The sequence below is a fragment of the Pseudophryne corroboree genome, chromosome 2 (genome assembly GCF_028390025.1).
Source record: "Pseudophryne corroboree isolate aPseCor3 chromosome 2, aPseCor3.hap2, whole genome shotgun sequence".
NCBI lineage: Eukaryota > Metazoa > Chordata > Amphibia > Anura > Myobatrachidae > Pseudophryne > Pseudophryne corroboree.
The window spans coordinates 588,060,263-588,084,029 of record NC_086445.1 but is presented as its reverse complement, the minus strand read 5'-3'; the positions used below and the strand labels follow the sequence as shown (position 1 = coordinate 588,084,029).

The 23,767-nt window shown below is 48.3% G+C and overlaps 1 protein-coding gene and 1 non-coding gene across 5 annotated transcripts in view; both read right to left on the bottom strand.

Annotated features, from left to right (window-relative positions):
- Positions 1 to 23,444, bottom strand: part of PPP1R8 (protein phosphatase 1 regulatory subunit 8) — an 81,199-nt gene extending 57,755 nt beyond the window's left edge. The window contains exons 1-2 of one of the 4 annotated variants that reach the window (XM_063954548.1): positions 23,332 to 23,444; positions 22,855 to 22,915 (exon numbers count right to left, since the gene is read on the bottom strand). In XM_063954548.1, the coding sequence (XP_063810618.1) occupies positions 22,855 to 22,915; positions 23,332 to 23,381 (111 nt within the window). In that variant the 5' untranslated portion in view covers positions 23,382 to 23,444. Of the gene's footprint in view, positions 1 to 13,563; positions 13,674 to 22,854; positions 22,922 to 23,289 lie in introns of those variants that run through there. The other 3 variants (XM_063954549.1, XM_063954550.1, XM_063954551.1) reach the window with 3 other exon arrangements.
- On the bottom strand, positions 21,578 to 21,731 carry LOC135054289 (small Cajal body-specific RNA 1). The gene has a single exon (XR_010243486.1). It is a non-coding gene; the product is annotated as a small Cajal body-specific RNA 1 (non-coding RNA).
- Positions 23,445 to 23,767: the final 323 nt, after the last annotated feature.

The following is a 23,767-nucleotide window of genomic DNA, read 5'->3' as shown; positions in this document are numbered from 1 at the left end:
GCGCCTTTTAAAGTCAGGATCACCTGTCCAGTGACAGGTCTCTAACACCCTCCTGACAGAATGGACATTACATTAATTTTGGATGCCAGCCGGCAAAATATCCCTCTGTGCATCCCTCATATATAAGACGACGTCTTTAATATGTTCATATGTTAGCAAACTAGTCTCCCTGTTTGACAGGGTCACCGACCACGCTGCAGCAGCACGATCTGCAGGTCTCAGTCTAGTACCTGAGTGTGTAAATACAGACTTCAGGATAGCCTCCTGCTTTTTATCAACAGGTACCTTCGAAGTGGCCGTATCCTAAGACGGCAGTGCCACCTTTTTTGACAACCGTGTGAGCGCCTTATCCACCCTAGGGGATATCTCCCAGCGTAACTTATCCCCTGGCGGGAAAGGGTACGCCATCAGTAACTTTTTAGAAATTACCAGTTTCTTATCGGGGGAACCCACGCTTTTTCATACACTTCATTCACTCATCTGATGGGGGAACAAAACATTGCCTGCTTTTTCTCCCCAAACATAAAACCCATTTTTAGAGGTACTTGGGTTAATGTCAGAAATGTGTAACACATTTTTTTATTGCCGGGATCAAGTCACGGATGTTCCTAGTGGATTGTGTATATGTCTCAACCTTGTCGACACTGGAGTCAGACTCCGTGTCGACATCTGTGTCTGCCATCTGAGGGAGCGGGCGTTTTTGAGCCCCTGATGGCCTTTGAGACGCTTGGGCAGGCGCGGGCTGAGAAGCCGTCTGTCCCACAGCTGTTACGTCATCCAGCCTTTTATGTAAGGAGTTGACACTGTCGGTTAATACCTTCCACGTATCCATCCACTCTGGTGTCGGCCCCCAGGGGGCGACATCACATTTATCGGCATCTGCTCCGTCACCACATAAGCCTCCTCATCAAACATGTCGACACAGCCGTACCGACACACTGCACACACACAGGGAATGCTCTGACTGAGGACAGGACCCCACAAAGCCCTTTGGGGAGACAGAGAGAGAGAGTATGCCAGCACACACCAGAGCGCTATATAATGTGGGGATTAACACTATAACTGAGTGAATTTTCCCCAATAGCTGCTTGTATATATAATATTGCGCCTACATTTAGTGCCCCCCCCTCTTTTTAACCCTCTGAGCCTGAAAACTACAGGGGAGAGCCTGGGGAGCTGTCTTCCAGCTGCACTGTGAAGAGAAAATGGCGCCAGTGTGCTGAGGGAGATAGCTCCGCCCCTTTTTCGCGGACTTTTCTCCCGCTTTTTTATGGATTCTGGCAGGGGTATTTATCACATATATAGCCTCTGGGACTATATATTGTGATTATTTTGCCAGCCAAGGTCTTATTATTGCTGCTCAGGGCGCCCCCCCCAGCGCCCTGCACCCTCAGTGACCGGAGTGTGAAGTGTGTATGAGGAGCAATGGCGCACAGCTGCAGTGCTGTGCGCTACCTTGGTGAAGACTGATGTCTTCTGCCGCCGATTTTCCGGACCTCTTCTTGCTTCTGGCTCTGTAAGGGGGACGGCGGCGCGGCTCCGGGACCGAACACCAAGGACGGGCCTGCGGTCGATCCCTCTGGAGCTAATGGTGTCCAGTAGCCTAAGAAGCCCAAGCTACCTGCAAGCAGGTAGGTTCGCTTCTTCTCCCCTTACTCCCTCAGTGCAGTGAGCCTGTTGCCAGCAGGTCTCACTGTAAAATAAAAAACCTAACATATACTTTCTTTCTAGAAGCTCAGGAGAGCCCCTAGTGTGCATCCAGCTCGGCCGGGCACAAAGATCTAACTGAGGCTTGGAGGAGGGTCATAGTGGGAGGAGCCAGTGCACACCAGGTGACCTAAAGCTTTCTTTAGTTGTGCCCAGTCTCCTGCGGAGCCGCTATTCCCCATGGTCCTTTCGGAGTTCCCAGCATCCACTAGGACGTTAGAGAAACTAGGTCCGTGATGCTGTTTTGTGCACTAGCACTGCGCATTCAGCAGGGCGCTGAGGCACTTAAGACGGATAATGTCAGTTCTCGTCACTAAACACCCTGTTTAGTCTGCAAATACGGGCATTCTCCAACTTAGTGCACTGAATTGAATACAGTAGCTCCGGGAGCTCCCTCCTGTCACTGTTCAATTAGCTCTGAATTGAATCGACCTCTTTCTTTGTGCCATTATATTATTGCCATGGCAACTTCTAGTCACCCAGCCTTGCACTGAAATGTTAAAATAAGAATTTACTCACCGGTAATTCTATTTCTCGTAGTCCGTAGTGGATGCTGGGAACTCCGTAAGGACCATGGGGAATAGACGGGCTCCGCAGGAGACTGGGCACATCTAAAGAAAAGACTAGGTACTATCTGGTGTGCACTGGCTCCTCCCTCTATGCCCCTCCTCCAGACCTCAGTTAGGGAAACTGTGCCCGGAAGAGCTGACATTACAAGGAAAGGAAATTTTGAATCCTGGGTAAGACTCATACCAGCCACACCAATGACACCGAACAACTTGTGATAACCTTACCCAGTTAACAGTATGAACAACTGAGCCTCACTCAACGGATGGCTCATAACAATAACCCTTATTTAAGCAATAACTATATACACGTATTGCAGAAAGTCCGCACTTGGGACGGGCGCCCAGCATCCACTACGGACTACGAGAAATAGAATTACCAGTGAGTAAATTCTTATTTTCTCTGACGTCCTAGTGGATGCTGGGAACTCCGTAAGGACCATGGGGATTATACCAAAGCTCCCAAATGGGCGGGAGAGTGCGGATGACTCTGCAGCACCGAATGAGCAAACACAAGGTCCTCCTCAGTCAGGGTATCAAACTTGTAGAACTTTGCAAATGTGTTTGAACCCGACCAAGTAGCCGCTCGGCAAAGCTGTAAAGCCGAGACCCCTCGGGCAGCCGCCCAAGAAGAGCCCACCTTCCTTGTGGAATGGGCTTTTACTGATTTTGGATGCGGCAATCCAGCCGCAGAATGAGCCTGCTGAATCGTGCTACAGATCCAGCGAGCAATAGTTTGCTTTGAAGCAGGAGCACCCAGCTTGTTGGGGGCATGCAAGATAAACAGCGAGTCAGTCTTCCTGACTCCAGCCGTTCTGGAAACATATTTTCAAAGCCCTCACTACGTCCAGCAACTTGGAGTCCTCCAAGTCCCGAGTAGCCGCAGGCACCACAATAGGTTGGTTCAAATGAAACGAGGACACCACCTTTGGGAGAAATTGGGGACGAGTCCTCAATTCTGCCCTGTCCATATGGAAGATCAGATATGGGCTTTTACATGACAAAGCCGCCAATTCCGACACACGCCTAGCCGATGCCAAGGCCAACAGTATGACCACTTTCCACGTGAGATACTTCAGTTCCACGGTCTTAAGTGGCTCAAACCAGTGGGATTTCAGGAAATCTAACACAACGTTAAGATCCCAGGGTGCCACTGGTGGCACAAAAGGGGGCTGAATATGCAGCACTCCCTTAACAAATGTCTGAACCTCAGGCAGTGTAGCCAGTTCTTTTTTAAAGAAAATGGATAGGGCCGAAATCTGGACCTTTATGGACCCCAATTTTAGGCCCATAGTCACCCCTGACTGTAGGAAGTGCAGGAAACGACCCAGCTGGAATTCCTCTGTAGGGGCCTTCCTGGCCTCACACCAAGCAACATATTTTCGCCATATACGGTGATAATGCTTTGCTGTCACATCTTTCCTAGCCTTTATCAGCGTAGGAATAACTTCATGCGGAATGCCTTTTTCCGCTAGGATCCGGCGTTCAACCGCCATGCCGTCAAACGCAGCCGCGGTAAGTCTTGGAACAGACAGGGCCCTTGTTGCAGTGGCCAAGGGTCCTCTGTGCGCATTTCTTGCAGTTCCGGGTACCAAGTCCTTCTTGGCCAGTCCGGAACAATGAGTATTGTTCTTATTCCTCTCTTTCTTACTATTCTCAGTACTTTTGGTATGAGAGGAAGAGGAGGAAACACATATACCGACTGGTACACCCACGGTGTCACTAGGGCATCCACAGCTATCGCCTGAGGGTCCCTTGACCTGGCGCAATATCTTTTTAGCTTTTTGTTGAGGCGGGACGCCATCATGTCCACCTGTGGCAGTTCCCATCGGTTTGCAATCAGTTGGAAGACTTCTTGATGAAGTCCCCACTCTCCCGGGTGGAGGTCGTGTCTGCTGAGGAAGTCTGCTTCCCAGTTGTCCACTCCCGGAATGAACACTGCTGACAGTGCTTGTACGTGATTCTCCGCCCATCGTAGAATCTTTGTGGCTTCTGCCATTGCCATCCTGCTTCTTGTGCCGCCCTGGCGGTTTACATGGGCGACCGCCGTGATGTTGTCTGACTGAATCAGCACTGGCCGGTTTCGAAGCAGGGGCTCTGCTTGACTCAGGGCGTTGTAAATGGCCCTTAATTCCAGTATATTTATGTGTAGAGAAGTCTCCAGACTTGACCACAGCCCTTGGAAGTTTCTTCCCTGAGTGACTGCCCCCCATCCTCGGAGGCTTGCATCCGTGGTCACCAGGACCCAGTCCTGTATGCCGAACCTGCGGCCCTCGAGAAGGTGAGCACTCTGCAGCCACCACAGAAGAGACACCCTGGCCCTTGGGGACAGGGTGATCAGCCGATGCATCTGAAGATGCGATCCGGACCACTTGTCCGACAGATCCCACTGAAAGATCCTCGCATGGAACCTGCCGAAGGGAATGGCTTCGTATGAAGCCACCATCTTTCCCAGGACTCGCGTGCAGTGATGCACCGATACCTGTTTTGGTTTCAGGAGGTCCCTGACCAGAGATGCTAATTCCTGGGCCTTCTCCACCGGGAGAAACACCTTCTGTTCTGTGTCTAGAATCATGCCCAGGAAAAGCAGACGCGTCGTAGGAATCAGCTGCGACTTTGGAACATTCAGAATCCAGCCGTGCTGTTGCAACACTTCCTGAGAGAGTGCTACGCTGATCAACAACTGCTCCCTGGACCTCGCCTTTATGAGGAGATCGTCCAAGTACGGGATAATTATAACTCCCTTCTGCCGAAGGAGTATCATCATTTCGGCCATTACCTTGGTAAATATTCTCGGTGCCGTGGACAGGCCAAACGGCAACGTCTGGAACTGGTAATGACAGTCCTGTACCACAAATCTGAGGTACTCCTGGTGAGGTGGGTAAATAGGGACATGCAAGTAAGCATCTTTGATGTCCAGCGACACCATAAAATCCCCCTCTTCCAGGCTTGCAATAACCGCTCTGAGCGATTCCATTTTGAACTTGAATTTCTTTATATCAGTGTTCAAGGACTTTAAATTCAGAATGGGTCTCACCGAACCGTCCGGTTTCGGTACCACAAACATTGTGGAATAGTAACCCCTTCCCTGTTGAAGGAGGGGGACCCTGACAATCACTTGCTGGAGGTACAGCTTGTGAATTGCCGCCAGCACTACCTCCCTTTCCATGGGGGAAGCTGGCAAGGCTGATTTGAGGTAACGGCAGGGGGGAGTCGCTTCGAATTCCAGCTTGTATCCCTGAGATACAATTTGAATAGCCCAGAAATCCACCTGTGAGCGAACCCACTGGCTGCTGAAGTTTCGGAGACGCGCCCCCACCGCACCTGGCTCCGCCTGTGGAGCCCCAACGTCATGCGGTGGACTTAGTGGAAGCAGGGGAGGACTTTTGTTCCTGGGAACTGGCTGCATGGTGCAGCTTCTTACCTCTACCCCTGCCTCTGGCAAGAAAGGATGCACCCCTGACCCTCTTGCCTTTTTGGGAACGAAAGGACTGCATTTGATAATACGGTGCTTTCTTAGGCTGTGAGGAAACCTGAGGCAAGAAAGTGGACTTTCCAGCTGTCGCTGTAGACACGAGGTCCGACAGACCGTCCCCAAACAATTCCTCACCCTTATAAGGCAAAACCTCCATGTGTTTTTAGAATCAGCATCTCCTGTCCATTGCCAAGTCCATAAGACCCTCCTGGCAGAAATGGACATAGCATTAATTCTAGAGCCCAGCAGGCAAATGTCCCTCTGAGCATCTCGCATATATAAGACGACGTCTTTGATATGGCCCAGGGTTAGCAAAACAGTATCTCTGTCGAGGGAATCTATGTCGTCTAACAGAGTATCTGTCCACGCTGCTACAGCACTACACATCCAGGCTGAAGCAATAGCAGGTCTCAGTAGAGTACCAGAGTGTGTATACACTGACTTCAGGATAGCTTCCTGCTTTCTATCCGCAGGCTCCTTTAGGGCGGCCATATCCTGAGACGGCAGGGCCACCTTTTTAGATAAGCGTGTCAGCGCCTTGTCCACCCTAGGGGATGTTTCCCAACGTAACCTGTCCGTTGGCGGGAAAGGGTACGCCATCAGTAACCTCTTAGAAATCACTAATTTCTTATCAGGGGAACTCCACGCTTCTTCACACAATTCATTTAATTCATCAGATGGGGGAAAAGTCACTGGCTGCTTTTTCTCCCCAAACATATAAACCCTCTTGGTATTAACCGGGTTACTCTCAGAAATGTGTAATACATCCTTCATTGCAATAATCATGTATCGGATGGCCTTAGACATTTTAGACTGTAAATGTGCCTCATCATCGTCGACACTGGAGTCGGACTCCGTGACGGTTTCTGAGTCGCCTGGGCAGGTCGTCTGAGACCCCGGCTGTCCCAAGGCTGCAGCGTCATCAAACCTTTTATGTAAGGAGTTTGCATTGTCATTTAAGACCTCCCACATATCAATTTAATCAGGTGTCGGCCCCGACGGGGGCGATACCAAACTTATCTGCCCTTGCTCCGCCTCCACGTAACCTTCCTCATCAAACATGTCGACACAGCCGTACCGACACACCGCACACACACAGGGAATGCTCAGACTGAGGACAGGACCCCACAAAGTCATTTGGGGAGACAGAGAGAGTATGCCAGCACACACCACAGCGCTATATAACAGGGATTTTCACTGCTAATAAGTGATATACCCAATAGCTGCTTTTTTAGTATTCTTTGCGCCTAAATTTATGTGCCCCCCCTCTCTTTTTAACCCGTCTTGTACCTGGATACTGCAGGGGAGAGCCTGGGGAGCTGCTTCCAGCGGAGCTGTGAAGAAAAAATGGCGCTGGTGTGCTGAGGAAGAAGGCCCCGCCCCCTTCTGTCCCGCTTTCAATGTAAAATAATGGCGGGGTTTTTTACATATATACAGTGCTAGACTGTATATATGTATTTTTATGCCAAAGGTACATCAATTGCAGCCCCCCCCCCCCCCCCCCCAGCGCCCTGCACCCTACAGTGACCGGAGTGTGTAAGTGTGCTGGGAGCAATGGCGCACAGCTGCGGTGCTGTGCGCTACCTTAATGAAGACAGGAGTCTTCAGCCGCCGATTTCGTCGTCTTCTAGCTTCTGTTCTTCTGGCTCTGCAAGGGGGACGGCGGCGCGGCTCCGGGAACGGACGATCGAGAACAGGTGCCTGTGTTCGAACCCTCTGGAGCTAATGGTGTCCAGTAGCCTAAGAAGCACAAGCTAGCTGCAAGCAGGTAGGTTTGCTTCTCTCCCCTTAGTCCCACGTTGCAGTGAGTCTGTTGCCAGCAGAAGCTCACTAAAAATAAAAAACCTAATAAATACTTTCTTTACTAGTAAGCTCAGGAGAGCCCACTAGGAGCACCCAGCTCTGGCCGGGCACAGATTCTAACTGAGGGCTGGAGGAGGGGCATAGAGGGAGGAGCCAGTGCACACCAGATAGTACCTAATCTTTTCTTTAGAGTGCCCAGTCTCCTGCGGAGCCCGTCTATTCCCCATGGTCCTTACGGAGTTCCCAGCATCCACTAGGACGTCAGAGAAAATAGGATTTTAATACCTACCGGTAAATTATTTTCTCTTAGGCCGTAGAGGATGCTTCAAGAACCATGGGGTATAGACGGGATCCGCAGGAGACATGGGCACTTTAAGACTTTAAATGGGTGTGAACTGGCTCCTCCCTCTATGCCATTCCAGTTTAAGGAACTGTGCCCAGGGAGATGGACATTTCGAGGAAAGAATTTATTGTTAAACCACGGTGAGCGTCTTAACAGCTCACACCTCAAGCATGCCGCAGAACGTGTAATTCAATAGAACACCAGCCAATGGCATGAAGAATATGCAGCAATATGCCGACATAAAACGTGACAACCTGTGTGCAAACATAACCAATAACAGCATAACGCATGCCACGGCATGAACAACGTCAGCAACAGGCTGACTTAAACGCAACACAACATGTGTGTAACCATAACCCAATAACTGCAGATACAGTACGCACTGGGACGGGCGCCCAGCATCCTCTACGGACTAAGAGAAAAGGATTTACCGGTAGGTATTAAAATCCTATTTTCTCATACGTCCTAGAGGATGCTGGGGATGCTTCAAGTACCATGGGGTTTGTACCAAAGCTCTAGAACGGGCGGGAGTGCGGATGACTCTGCAGCACCGACTGACCAACCAAGAGGTCCTCATTAGCCAGGGTATCAAACTTGTAAAACTTCAAAAAAGTGTTTGAACCCGATCAAGCAGCTGCTCGGCAAAGCTGCAATGCCGAGACCCCTCGGGCAGCCGCCCAGAATGAGCCCACCCTTCTGGTAGAATGGGCCTTCACCGATTTTTGTAACAGCAATCCAGCCGTAGAATGAGCATGCTTAATCGTATTACAGATCCAGCATGCAATAGGAGCCCCAATCTTGTTGGGAGCATACAGGATAAACAGATCCTCCGTTTTCCTAAACTGAGCCATTCTGGCAACATAAATTTTCAAAACTCTGACCACATCGAGAGACTTCAATTCCACCAAGGTGGCAGTAGCCACCAGTACCACAATAGGTTGGTTCATGTGAAACGATGAAACCACTTTTGGCAGAAATTGCCGACGAGTTCTCAACTCCACTGCATCTTCATGGAAGATTCAACAGGGTTCTTGTGAGTCAAAGCCGCTAATTCAGACACCCGCCTTGCGGATGTCAAGGCCAACCGCATGACCACTTTCCAAGTGAGGAATTTCAACTCAACCTTATGTAAAGGTTCAACCAATGAGAGTGCAGGAACTGCAATACCACGGTAAGATCCCATGGTGCCACAGGGGGCACAAAGGGAGATTGGATGTGTAACACTCCTTTTACGAAAGTTTAAACTTCTGGAAAGGAGGCCAATTGTTTTTGGAAGAAAACCGACAAGGCTGAAATCTGAACCTTAATCGAGCCCAACTTAGGACCCGCATCCACACGATCTTGTAAGAAAAGAAAAAAAATGGAGAAAACGACCCAACTGGAATTCTTCCGTAGGAGCCTTCTTGGATTCACACCAAGACACTTACTTTCTCCAAATACGGTGGTAATGTTTTGACGTTACTCCTTTTCTGCCTGAGGAAGAGTAGGGATGACTTTACTGGGAATACCCTTTCGGGCTAGGATCCGGCGTTCAACCTCCAAGCCGTCAAATGAAGCCGCGATAAGTCTTGGTGCACGCACGACCCCTGCTGTAACAGATCCTCTCGTAGAAGAGGCCAGGGATCTCCTATGAGTAATTCCTGAAGCTCCGGATACCAGCTCTCCTTGACCAGTCTGGAACAATGAGGAACACCTGAATCTTTGTTCGCCTTATGATCTTTAGCCTCATGGAAAGAGTGGAAGTGGAGGGAACACATAGACCGACTGAAACACCCACAGTGTCACTAGGGCGTCCACCGCTAATGCTTGAGGGTCCCTCGACCTGGAACAATATCTCTGAAGTCTCTTGTTGAGGCGAGACGCCATCATGTCTATTTGAGGAATTTCCCAACGACTTGTCACTTCTGTGAAAACCTCTTGATGAAGACTCCACTCTCCTGGATGGAGAACGTGTTTGCCGAGGAAGTCTGCTTCCCAGTTGTCCACTCTTTGAACGATCATCGCTGACAGAGTGCGTATATGTTTCGTTGCCCATCGGAAAACCTTTGTGGCTTCTGCCATTTCTTGCTCCGTTATAAACGGCCCTTAACTCTAGACCGGCAATGTGGTGACAAGTATCCTAACTTGACCCTCTTCCTTGGAAGTTTTCCTCCTGTGTGACAGCTCCCACGCCTCGGAGGCATGCATCCGTGGTCACTAGGATCCACTCCTGGAACCCGAAACTGCGCTTAGGAAATGAGAACTGCGACGCCACCACAGGAGTGAGATTCTGGTCTTGAAAAACAGGATCATCCCAGGTGGCTTGTCCACTGGTCCCGCTAAATACAACTTGGCGTGTAACCTGTCCACTGAACGGCCTCGTAGGCCGCAATCATCTTTTTCAGCAACTGAATGTATTGATGGATCGACACCGTTGCCGGTCTGACCAGACTCTGGATCCTCAGAGCCTTTTCCACTGGAAGAAAACAACCACTGTTATTTGACCTCGCCGTACTCAGGAGAGCGTCTCAGTATAGAATAATAATGACTCCTTACTATCGAAGGACATCATACCGCCCTCACCCTGGTGAAATTGGTAATGACAATCCTGAATTGCAAACCTCAGCTAAGCCTAATGCGGAAGAAACCGTAATTAGACCTCCTTTCTCCTTTATCAGATTGGAGATCCCTGCCATGAGAGATCCCATCTTGGATTTTAACTTCTTTAAGTAGATATTTTGGGATTTCAGATATAGGATTAGTTTGACTGAGCCGTCCGGCCTCAGGAGCACGAAAAAACTTGAATAACAGCCTCTTTTTTTTTTTTTTTTTGTGACCGGGACAGTAGGATAATGACCTGATCCTGACACAACTCTTGTATTGCGTCGCATACTACCTCCCCGTCCAGAGGAGAATCGGTAAGCTCTATTTAAAAAATCGTTGAGGGGAAACGTCTGGAAACTCCAGCATGTCCCCCTTGGGACTATTCTTAAAAACCCACTGGTCCATGTCCGTTCCAGGACTGACTGAAGAGTTTTAGGCGTGGTCCCACCGGTGTGGGCTCCCACAAGATAGATCCAGCGTCATGCGGTGGATGTGGCAGAACAGAGGAGGATTTCTGCTTCCACGAACTTGAAAAGGCCGCTGACCTCTTACCTTTTCACCTTCCTCTACCTGCAAAGAAAGGGAAATCCGTATCTCTTCGGTCGAAATGACTGCATCCTACAATAATGTGTCACCAACCGTTGTGAGGGAACATAGGGCAAGAAGGTAGACTCACCAGTGGCATCTGCCGAGATCAACTTAACAAGGCCATCACCAACTCAGGCTTCAGCTCCATAGGGAAGCGACTCCAGTTCTTCTCGGAGTCAGCATCAGCATGCCATTGGTGAATCCACACCGCCCTCCTAGCCGAGACCGCCATGGAATTGGCCCGCAAACCCAAGAGTCCTATATCCCTTGTGGTCGCACGGCAGTATGCTACAATATTATAGATATGACCCAACTTAAGGAGTATCCAATCTCTCCCCAGGGTAACTAGCTCGGATGACAAGGTAACCGACCATTTCTGCCTACAAATACTCCACCATGCGCATGTAATGCAAGTATAATCAACGTACGCGCGGACACATAATTAGAGTAACACAGCTTCCTGCATACGATCCTTTGTGACAGGGCCCCGTGCAGAACAGGGTGTGACTCACTTTATTCTATCCACGGCGGGAAAAGAATAAACAAACACTCGGAATCCTCGTGAGGATTTGAAACCATCTTGTCACGGCTGACCCAGAGTTCTTTCAACAGAGCGCTCAGCACATGAGAAGGAATAACTTTACCTCAGCATTCATTATAAAAAAAAATAAAAAAAAAAAGGTATAATTAATAAATAAATATATATATATATATATATATATATATATATATATATACACACACACATACACATATATATACATATACACATATATACATATACACACATATATACATATACACACACATACCCTTAAATACACACACACACATATATATGTGTAGTGACGTTAATACGTTCTTAATGTGTATGAAACATGTACTGAATGCCAATGTTGTGGATCTAATCAGGAAACATTATGGTCGACACAAGAAACAGTATAAGTGTAAATCTCGGAGTAGTAACTGGGCAAAATAAAAATTTTGCGACCCCGAGGGGTCGGAGGGAAATATATTCTATGAATAGGACACCCTCCATAAATATTACTACGTCTGTGTTCGTGCCACAGACCTATGCAACCTTACTATACATACATATAGGTATAGCCCTTTCTGATATGCATCACATTATCATGCCAATTTTTACCCAGTCAAATAATGTAGGTGCCGACAGGTTCACCGCCACACGTCTGTGTCTCCCATATAGTTTTCTCATGGGAAAAATATACATCTACTGACATGTTGACACTTACTTACATGTATCAAATACCATCAGGAGTCGGCGGTGCCAACAGTCATTACCACAGCCGTTTGTGGCCGAGCACTCAGCCTCAGATATGCCGACACACGTGTACTAAACACCCAACGACATTACACTGGCTATAAGGGATAGACCCCAGTACATTCTGTCAGGGAAACACAGAAGGAGTTTACCAGCTCATTTCCACAGCGCTCATTATATAGTGTGCTGTTTATTTTTACTTATATTGCACCAAACAATTTTCTCCCCCCCCCTCCCCTCGTTTTTCACTCTGATCTGTACAGCAGTGTTTTGGAAGGACCAGCGTCTCTGAGGAGAAAATGGCGCTGAAATGAGCTGTGAGGGGCAAGCCCCGCCCCCTTAATGGGGCGCTTCAGCCCCGCTATTTCTTACATATATTTATACAGGCGGGGGTTAGATATAGTGCCTAGGCACTTATATATTTGTTTGCCAGTCTCTATTGAGGATTTATATGCTGCCCAGGGACCCCACCCCCACCACCCTACAGTGCCTGTGTGTGTGGGATCATGGCGCACAACGCGGCCGCTGTGCGGTACCTCAAAGCAGTCACTGAAACCTTCTGATCTTCTACTACTCACCCGTCTTCTGACTTCTGGCTATGCAATGGGGGTGACGGCGGGCTCTGGGAACGAGCATCTAGGCGTACCTAGCGATCAGACCCTCTGGAGCTAATGGTGTTCAGTAGCCAAAGAAGCAGAGCCTTGCAACTCACAGAAGTAGGTCTACTTCTCTCCCCTAAGTCCCACAATGCAGGGAGACTGTTGCCAGCAGTTCTCCCTGAAAATAATAAACTTAAAGTCTTTTCAGAGAAGCTCAGTAGAGCTCCCCTGTGTGTGACCAGTCTCACTGGGCACAGAATCTAAACTGGAGTCTGGAGGGGCATAGAGGGAGGAGCCAGTTCACACCCATTCAAAGTCTTAAAGTGCCCATGTCTCCTGCGGATCCCGTCTATACCCCATGGTTCTTGAAGCATCCCCAGCCTCCTCTAGGATGTACGAGAAATAAGGATTTGTCCGGTTTACATTTTTATATTACTTACTTAAAAATTAACAAATCTTTGGGGGGGGGGGGGGGAACAATTTCAAAATAGCTAATAGCCAAGTAGACATGTGCCTTCTGAAGGCCTATTAAACACAATTTCACCATGATAATCAAAGGGCTAGATGCTTCACTAATTGGAGAGTAATAAGATTGAGAGAGAAAAAATAGCAATTACCTCCTAACTCATTTTTCAAGCACAGCCTGTAGCATGGCAGGTAGGAGCTTATAGGCTGGTACTTTATCTCTCTCCATTTTATCACTCTCCAAGCGATGAGGCATCTATCCCTAAAATGTAAAAAAACAAAAAACCAACAGGGCATTTAGATCCAGGTAGGCCAAAAAAAAAAAAAAACATAAGGTGAGGGTGTATGGGGTAAAATATAGGTGGGAGTGCAGCTAAATGACTGAAAACTGAGCTTTCCTTTCACAGTGGTATTGTATTTACACCTAACATATGGCAAGTTCTTCAAAAGCCATATGTTTGCAAATATTGCTTAGGTCAATATTTACTTTAGGATAATAAACAATTTAAAAATTAGATACAGGAAAAAAAATAAGAATTTACTTACCGATAATTCTATTTCTCGGAGTCCGTAGTGGATGCTGGGGTTCCTGAAAGAACCATGGGGGGATAGCGGCTCCGCAGGAGACAGGGCACAAAAAGTAAAGCTTTAGGATCAGGTGGTGTGCACTGGCTCCTCCCCCTATGACCCTCCTCCAAGCCTCAGTTAGGATACTGTGCCCGGACGAGCGTACACAATAAGGAAGGATTTTGAATCCCGGGTAAGACTCATACCAGCCACACCAATCACACTGTACAACCTGTGATCTGAACCCAGTTAACAGTATGATAACAGCGGAGCCTCTGAAAAGATGGCTCACAACAATAATAACCCGATTTTTGTAACTATGTACAAGTAATGCAGATAATCCGCACTTGGGATGGGCGCCCAGCATCCACTACGGACTCCGAGAAATAGAATTATCGGTAAGTAAATTCTTATTTTCTCTATCGTCCTAGTGGATGCTGGGGTTCCTGAAAGGACCATGGGGATTATACCAAAGCTCCCAAACGGGCGGGAGAGTGCGGATGACTCTGCAGCACCGAATGAGAGAACTCCAGGTCCTCCTCAGCCAGGGTATCAAATTTGTAGGATTTTACAAACGTGTTTGCCCCTGACTAAATAGCCGCTCGGCAAAGTTGTAAAGCCGAGACCCCTCGGGCAGCCGCCCAAGATGAGCCCACCTTCCTTGTGGAATGGGCATTTACATATTTTGGCTGTGGCAGGCCTGCCACAGAATGTGCAAGCTGAATTGTATTACACATCCAACTAGCAATAGTCTGCTTAGAAGCAAGAGCACCCAGTTTGTTGGGTGCATACAGGATAACAGCAAGTCAGTTTTCCTGACTCCAGCCGTCCTGGAACCTATACTTTCAGGGCCCTGACAACATCCAGCAACTTGGAGTCCTCCAAGTCCCTAGTAGGCGCAAGGCACCACAATAAGCTGGTTCAGGTGAAACACTGACACCACCTTAGGGAGAGAACTGGGGACGAGTCCGCAGCTCTGCCCTGTCCGAATGGACAAACAGATATGGGCTTTTTTGAGAAAAACCCCACCAATTTGACACTCGCCTGGCCCAGGCCAGGGCCAAGAGCATGGTCACTTTTCATGTGAGATGCTTCAAATCCACAGATTTGACTGGTTTTAAACCAATGTGATTTGAGGAATCCCAGAACTACGTTGAGATCCCACAGTGCCACTGGAGGCACAAAAGGGGGTTGTATATGCAATACTCCCTTGACAAACTTCTGGACTTCAGGAACTGAAGCCAATTCTTTCTGGAAGAAAATCGACAGGGCCGAAATTTGAACCTTAATGGGCCCCAATTTGAGGCCCATAGACACTCCTGTTTGCAGGAAATGCAGGAATCGACCGAGTTGAAATTTCTTCGTGGGGCCTTCCTGGCCTCACACCACGCAACATATTTTCGCCACATGTGGCGATAATGTTGTGCGGTCACCTCCTTCCTGGCTTTGACCAGGGTAGGAATGACCTCTTCCGGAATGCCTTTTTCCCTTAGGATCCGGCGTTCCACCGCCATGCCGTCAAACGCAGCTGCGGTAAGTCTTGGAACAGACATGGTACTTGCTGAAGCAAGTCCCTTCTTAGCGGCAGAGGCCATAAGTCCTCTGTGAGCATCTCTTGAAGTTCCGGGTACCAAGTCCTTCTTGGCCAATCCGGAGCCATGAGTATAGTTCTTACTCCTCTACGTCTTATAATTCTCAGTACCTTAGGTATGAGAAGCAGAGGAGGGAACACATACACCGACTGGTACACCCACGGTGTTACCAGAACGTCCACAGCTATTGCCTGAGGGTCTCTTGACCTGGCGCATTACCTGTCCCGTTTTTTGTTCAGACGGGACGCCATCATGTCCACCTTTGGTATTTCCCAACGGTTCACCATCATGTGGAAAAACTTCCCGATGAAGTTTCCACTCTCCCGGGTGGAGGTCGTGCCTGCTGAGGAAGTCTGCTTCCCAGTTTCCACTCCCGGAATGAAACACTGCTGACAGTGCTATCACATGATTTTCCGCCCAGCGAAAAGTCCTTGCAGTTTTTGCCATTGCCCTCCTGCTTCTTGTGCCGCCCTGTCTGTTTACGTGGGCGACTGCCGTGATGTTTTTCCCACTGGATCAATACCGGCTGACCTTGAAGCAGAGGTCTTGCTAAGCTTAGAGCATTATAAATTTACCCTTAGCTCCAGTATATTTATGTGGAGAAAAGTCTCCAGACTTGATCACACTCCCTGGAAATTTTTTCCTTGTGTGACTGCTCCCCAGCCTCTCGGGCTGGCCTCCGTGGTCACCAGCATCCAATCCTGAATGCCCTCTAGAAGATGAGCACTCTGTAACCACCACAGGAGAGACACCCTTGTCCTTGGATATAGGGTTATCCGCTGATGCATCTGAAGATGCGATCCGGACCATTTGTCCAGCAGATCCCACTGAAAAGTTCTTGCGTGAAATCTGCCGAATGGAATTGCTTCGTAGGAAGCCACCATTTTTACCAGGACCCTTGTGCAATGATGCACTGACACTTTTCCTGGTTTTAGGAGGTTCTTGACTAGCTCGGATAACTCCCTGGCTTTCTCATCCGGGAGAAACACCTTTTTCTGGACTGTGTCCAGAATCATCCCTAGGCACAGCAGACGTGTCGTCAGGATCAGCTGCGATTTTGGAATATTTAGAATCCATCCGTGCTGTTGTAGCAGTATCCGAGATAGTGCTACTCCGACCTCCAACTGTTCCCTGGACTTTGCCCTTATCAGGAGATCGTCCAAGTAATGGGTAATTAAGACGCCTTTTCTTCGAAGAAGAATCATCATTTCGGCCATTACCTTGGTAAAGACCCGGGGTGCCGTGGACAATCCAAACGGCAGCGTCTGAAACTGACAGTGACAGTTCTATACCACGAACCTGAGGTACCCTTAGTGAGAAGGGCAAATTTGGGACATGGAGGTAAGCATCCCTGATGTCCCGGGACACTATATAGTCCCCTTCTTCCTGTTCGTTATCACTGCTCTGAGTGACTCCATCTTGATTTGAACCTTTGTAAGTGTTCAAATTTTTTTAGATTTAGAATAGGTCTCACCTAGCCTTCTGGCTTCAGTACCACAATATAGTGTGGAATAATACCCCTTTCCTTGTTGTAGGAGGGGTAATTTGATTATCACCTGCTGGGAATACAGCTTGTGAATTTTTTCCCATACTGCCTCCTTGTCGGAGGGATACCTTGGTAAAGCAGACTTCAGGAGCCTGCGAGGGGGAAACGTTTCGACATTCCAATCTGTACCCCTGGGATACTACTTGTAGGATCCAGGGGTCCTGTACGGTCCCAGCGTCATGCTGAGAGCTTGGCAGAAGCGGTGGAAGGCTTCTGTTCCTGGGAATGGGCTGCCTGCTGCAGTCTTCTTCCCTTTCCTCTATCCCTGGGCAAATATGACTCTTATAGGGACGAAAGGACTGAGGCTGAAAAGACGGTGTCTTTTTCTGCAGAGATGTGACTTAGGGTAAAAACGGTGGATTTTCCAGCAGTTGCCGTGGCCACCAGGTCCGATGGACCGACCCCAAATAACTCCTCTTCCTTTATACGGCAATACACCTTTGTGCCGTTTGGAATCTGCATCACCTGACCACTGTCGTGTCCATAAACATCTTCTGGCAGATATGGACATCGCACTTACTCTTGATGCCAGAGTGCAAATATCCCTCTGTGCATCTCGCATATATAGAAATGCATCCTTTAAATGCTCTATAGTCAATAAAATACTGTCCCTGTCAAGGGTATCAATATTTTTAGTCAGGGAATCCGACCAAGCCACCCCAGCTCTGCACATCCAGGCTGAGGCGATCGCTGGTCGCAGTATAACACCAGTATGTGTGTATATACTTTTATATGATATTTTCCAGCCTCCTGTCAGCTGGCTCCTTGAGGACGGCCCTATCTATAGACGGTACCGCCACTTGTTTTGATAAGCGTGTGAGCGCCTTATCCACCCTAAGGGGTGTTTCCCAACGCGCCCTAACTTCTGGCGGGAAAGGGTATACCGCCAATAATTTTCTATCGGGGGGAACCCACGCATCATCACACACTTCATTTAATTTATCTGATTCAGGAAAAACTACAGGTAGTTTTTTCACATCCCACATAATACCCTCTTTTGTGGTACTTGTAGTATCAGAAATATGTAACACCTCCTTCATTGCCCTTAACGTGTGGCCCTAATAAGGAATACGTTTGTTTATTCACCGTCGACACTGGATTCAGTGTCCGTGTCTGTGTCTGTGTCGACCGACTAAGGTAAACGGGCGTTTTAAAAACCCCTGACGGTGTTTTTGAGACGTCTGGACCGGTACTAATTGTTTGTCGGCCGTCTCATGTCGTCAACCGACCTTGCAGCGTGTTGACATTATCACGTAATTCCCTAAATAAGCCATCCATTCCGGTGTCGACTCCCTAGAGAGTGACATCACCATTACAGGCAATTGCTCCGCCTCCTCACCAACATCGTCCTCATACATGTCGACACACACGTACCGACACACAGCACACACACAGGGAATGCTCTGATAGAGGACAGGACCCACTAGCCCTTTGGAGAGACAGAGGGAGAGTTTGCCAGCACACACCAAAAAACGCTATAATTATATAGGGACAACCTTATATAAGTGTTTTCCCTTATAGCATCTTCTTATATATTTCTAACGCCAAATTAGTGCCCCCCCTCTCTGTTTTAACCCTGTTTCTGTAGTGCAGTGCAGGGGAGAGCCTGGGAGCCTTCCCTCCAGCCTTTCTGTGAGGGAAAATGGCGCTGTGTGCTGAGGAGATAGGCCCCGCCCCTTTTTTCGGCGGGCTCGTCTCCCGCTCTTCAACGGATTCTGGCAGGGGTTAAATATCTCCATATAGCCCCCGGAGGCTATATGTGAGGTATTTTTTGCCAAAAAATAGGTTTACATTGCCTCCCAGGGCGCCCCCCTCCCAGCGCCCTGCACCCTCAGTGACTGCCGTGTGAAGTGTGCTGAGAGCAATGGCGCACAGCTGCAGTGCTGTGCGCTACCTTAAGAAGACTGAGGAGTCTTCTGCCGCCGATTCTGGACCTTCTTCTCTTTTCAGCATCTGCAAGGGGGCCGGCGGCGAGGCTCCGGTGACCATCCAGGCTGTACCTGTGATCGTCCCTCTGGAGCTAATGTCCAGTAGCCAAAGAAGCCAATCCATCCTGCACGCAGGTGAGTTCACTTCTTCTCCCCCAAGTCCCTCGTTGCAGTGATCCTGTTGCCAGCAGGACTCACTGTAAAATAAAAAACCTAAGCTAAACTTTTCTAAGCAGCTCTTTAGGAGAGCCACCTAGATTGCACCCTTCTCGGCCGGGCACAAAAATCTAACTGAGGCTTGGAGGAGGGTCATAGGGGGAGGAGCCAGTGCACACCACCTGATCCTAAAGCTTTACTTTTTGTGCCCTGTCTCCTGCGGAGCCGCTATCCCCCCATGGTCCTTTCAGGAACCCCAGCATCCACTAGGACGATAGAGAAAATAAAGTATGGGAAAACATATTTTCTTCAGCGACTAGAAAATCATGGGGTAGATTTACTATTGTCTGTTTCTGGATTAATAATTGTGGACTGTTCTACATGTCTAAATTTATTGTGATAACTGAACACAAATTCCTACACATGCGGTCTAATAATTGAGGTCAAGCCTGATGCATCTGTTATTGTCGAAATCCATTCTTCCGAGATCTGGATAAAAGGTCTTCCACTCTGAGGTCACCAAAAAGATGGATTGGGAAGAGGTTTTACCATAATGCCAGCATGAAAACACCTGTCCCTGCTCTGTCAGGCCTATTGTATATTGTTTATTTTCACATCACTGAAAACTTTATGAAGATGAGAAGTTTTCACTTTTGAACACTTACAATATGTTCTTCCTAGGGCCTGTGTTGAGGCACTATTGCTTTCACTTACTAAAATAACACTCTTCCAATAAAGAATGATACTGCCCTATTGGTACCCCATACAACACAAAAAAGCACATGCACCACTTAAACCCCTTTCACACTGACCATGGACCTGGAATAAATTCAGGTAAAACCAGGGTGTGTGTCTGTGAAAGGGTTGACCTGGGTTATGTGTGGCAGGTCCTCAGCCCTGGGTCTTGCTGGATATGCTGCAGTGTGAAAGGGTGGACCCAGGTTATTCAACCCAGGTTCTGTTTAAAAGGAGCTTTTGGGGGTATCAGAAGCACTGTGTGATGACCATCCACTTTTAATTACTCAAACTTGATATGCAGGGCAGACATGGGTGCAGTGCAAAAAGAGACTAGCCGGAAATAACCCAGGTCCAATGTGCGGTGTGAAAGGGGCATTAACAGCTGTAACACTGGAGGAAACTGTTCACTGACCCAGCTCGGACCAGAGATTTAGGTCTGAAAGGGGGGATAAGTCTGTATCTCACATTCAATTTAAGACTATGCAATCTGCTCAAAAACATTTTTTGTTATTCTTGATCGTTGCAAGCCAACCTCAAAAACAGGTTTTTCGCCACCCGGGAATTGGAAACGGGTCCTTTCCGGGTGGGACCCGGCATTGGACACTGCTGCTGGCTGCCCCAACCTGGCAATATGCCGGGCAGGTTGCCATAGCAGCGGGGGGTGGATCATTTCCGTGCCGCCTCTGCCTGTCGTAGAGAACGGGTCCTGTTTACGCTGCCATTAACCCGGTATTCAACCCGGGAATAACACTGCTTTATTCCCGGGCTGAATTGCCGGGTCAAGTGACCCGGGATTTCCACTATGGCGCTTTCACAACGCACGCTGACCCGTGTCGAGCAGGCAATATGCTGGGTCGATACCGGGTTATGTGTGTGGTGTGAAAGGGGTATAATAGAGGGGCGGTCTTCAGTATGCCGGCTGTCGGGATCCCGGCGCACAGTATACCGGCGCCGGGATCCCGACAGCCGGCATACCGACACTTATTCTCCCTCGTGGGGGTCCACGACCCCCCTGGAGGGAGAATAAAATAGCGTGCCCGCAGCGTGGCTAGCGCAGCGAGCCCGCAAGGGGCTCATTTGCGCTCGCCACACTGTCGGTAAGCCGGCGGTCGGGCTCCCGGCGCCGGTATGCTGGTCGCTGGGAGCCCGACCGCCGGCATACCATAGTGAACCCTAATAGAGGGCTGTCCCTAAGTATCGTCCGATTTCTCTAAAGTATAAGATGCAACACATTCAGGAGATACTGTTAATACGCATGAAGATTACTAATCAGCTCACTAGTGCATAGGCTCTCAGAACTGTGAAAAAGTTTTAACTGACCTTAACAGTGAACTCTTACAAAGAGAAAGATGGACAAAATTAACATTAACGGGCAGAATAAATAACATTCATACCTGGACCATTACGCTATCAAGTATATACATGCTATGCCACCAAAAGCCGTTCCAGTGGTTGCTTGTGGCCAATAGAATTAAAGCCTATTACAAAGCATCGGGTTCTAAGCATCTTTATGTTGGATACTTAAAAGGACAATGCTTTTACTAGCAAGACTCGGAAACAAACCCTTCTGAAAGAATTAAAATGTATACCAAATGTTTTTGGTGAACTACTGAAACCTCAATGAGCATGATACTCTAACATTTGTGCAATAAGTTATAACCCAGCGTATCACTGCACACACTGAGCTTAAATGCTTATCGTCTAGTTAATGTGGCACTTCTAGGACCAAGATACCATGGGATACGCACTAGATGTGACCAGAGCGTAGATATCTAGGTTAGTATCAAGTGCTAAGCAAAAATAACTGCCTATGTAATGCACCATGTAGGTGCCTCTGGGCTAGCTTTATTTCCCAGGTTCGCTCATGCATAGTATTTATTTGTAAAGGGAACATTTAAAAAACAAAAAACAAACAAAACACTACTATAACTTTGCTTGTTACTTCAAAATCTTTATGACACCTTATAAATATATGATAACAGGATATAGGTTATGAACCTAAAAAGGTGTGTATTTATTGCTTTAAATTGGAAGATCTATACCAGCAACACAGGTGGATATTCAAAGGAGCCACGGCTGTGCTAACCAATGCATTTCTTTCATCAAAAGATCTAATATTCCATTATCTTTTGCAGCAAAATAAAGTAAGGCAATTTAGAAGACATGGTTAAGGTCATGCTAAGCGACAGTGTTTCCACAAGAGGGTCACACATTACCTTTGAAGGGACGGAAGCACCAAATCACATTAGGAGATCAGTGCATTACCTTGACCCAAACAGTAACATATTACTTGCTAGTTAAGCTGTGCTGTAAAAACACTGGAGTCACTATGTAAACAAAAATAACCCTAATAATGTAGACTGCTTTTGATAATCTGCAGGATCCAGGGGGGGGGACCACACCATTGCAGCAAAGGGTATGATGCTTATGACATACAAACAAGCAGACACTACCAAATACAACAGCCCCTGGGCACCAGCTAGCACAGTGCTTTACAGCGTATAGGTGCATGCTATAGACAGAACACCAGTGGTAAGTAGAGAAGCAGCAAAGTTACATACAACTGCAACACATAGTACATTATACAACAATACTTTTTTGCACAGATATGTGACGACAGGACAGTGTGTGGACCCTGTATATAGTAACATCGGGATGCAATGAATTTGCCGGCGGTCAGGATACAGACGCCGCAATCCCAACAACCGACAGCTGGAATCCCAGCACACAGGGGCTATTCCTAGCCGTGGGTGTCCACGACACCCATAGAGTCTGAACAGAACCTGTGGCAAGCGCAGCAAGCCCACAAGGGTACGCTTAGCATTCGGCCCGCTACCGGCAGGATGCCACTATCAGGATATTGACAGTCGGCATCCTGCCCGCTGGTAAATAGTGTGTATTCCATAACATCCATACCTCTATGAGCTTGTCTCCTTTAACAACATCAAGGTGCAGACCTGGAGGGGGCTTCCCTGCCCTGGACATGGAGGAAGACATACATTAGTATAACAAATCAGACAGACGCTGTGGCAGACATTCCCATCATTACTATAATACTTAATGATGGTCTCTCCCTGCATGCCCTCCCCGGTACAGCTGTACAGGGCGAGCACTGAGCCGGAGCTGCACGTTGCATCCTCTGCCTAAAGCCGGACAGACAGACGCCTGTGATCGCCGCTGTATTCCCCCAACCAGATTACAGTATAACAGCAGGGGAGACTTCTATCCTGCTAATGCAGCCCACATAGGACAGCGCTGCTGGGACTCCCCACCACGCCTCCTCCCCTCCCCCCCTGTAATGCATACTGGCCGCCCCAGCAGCACGCTCCCTACTACTCATGCACCGCACACCTCATTAGCGCACCGAGCCCGCTCGCCGCACCCGTATCTCACCAGCTTGGACACTCAAATAAGCATTTGTTGGAGTTCGGATTCGCCGCCATGTTTGCTCCTACTCCTCCTCCCAAAGCATTCTGGGTTATTAACACTGACCCGACATCCCCTTCTGCTACGCATGCGCTATTTCTTTCCGACGTCTCAAAGCTCCCAGCTGTCCCCTCCCGCTGCCAGCACAGCGCCACCTAGCGCCTCACTGGGACAGTCCAATCAGTGTGGTCATGATTATCATGACTATAGGATACTTTTTTGGTAACTAGTATGTGTTTGCGACAGCAGCACAGTGGGGATATTACTATACTGTAGGATTATTGGGGTTTATTAAGTCAACGTGATTTACGTCTGTCCATGTTTTTCGTATTTACACATTGATGTAAAAACGGGTGGGCAGACTTAGAGTAGGTGATTTACTTTTCTAGGTGAAAAGCTTTTG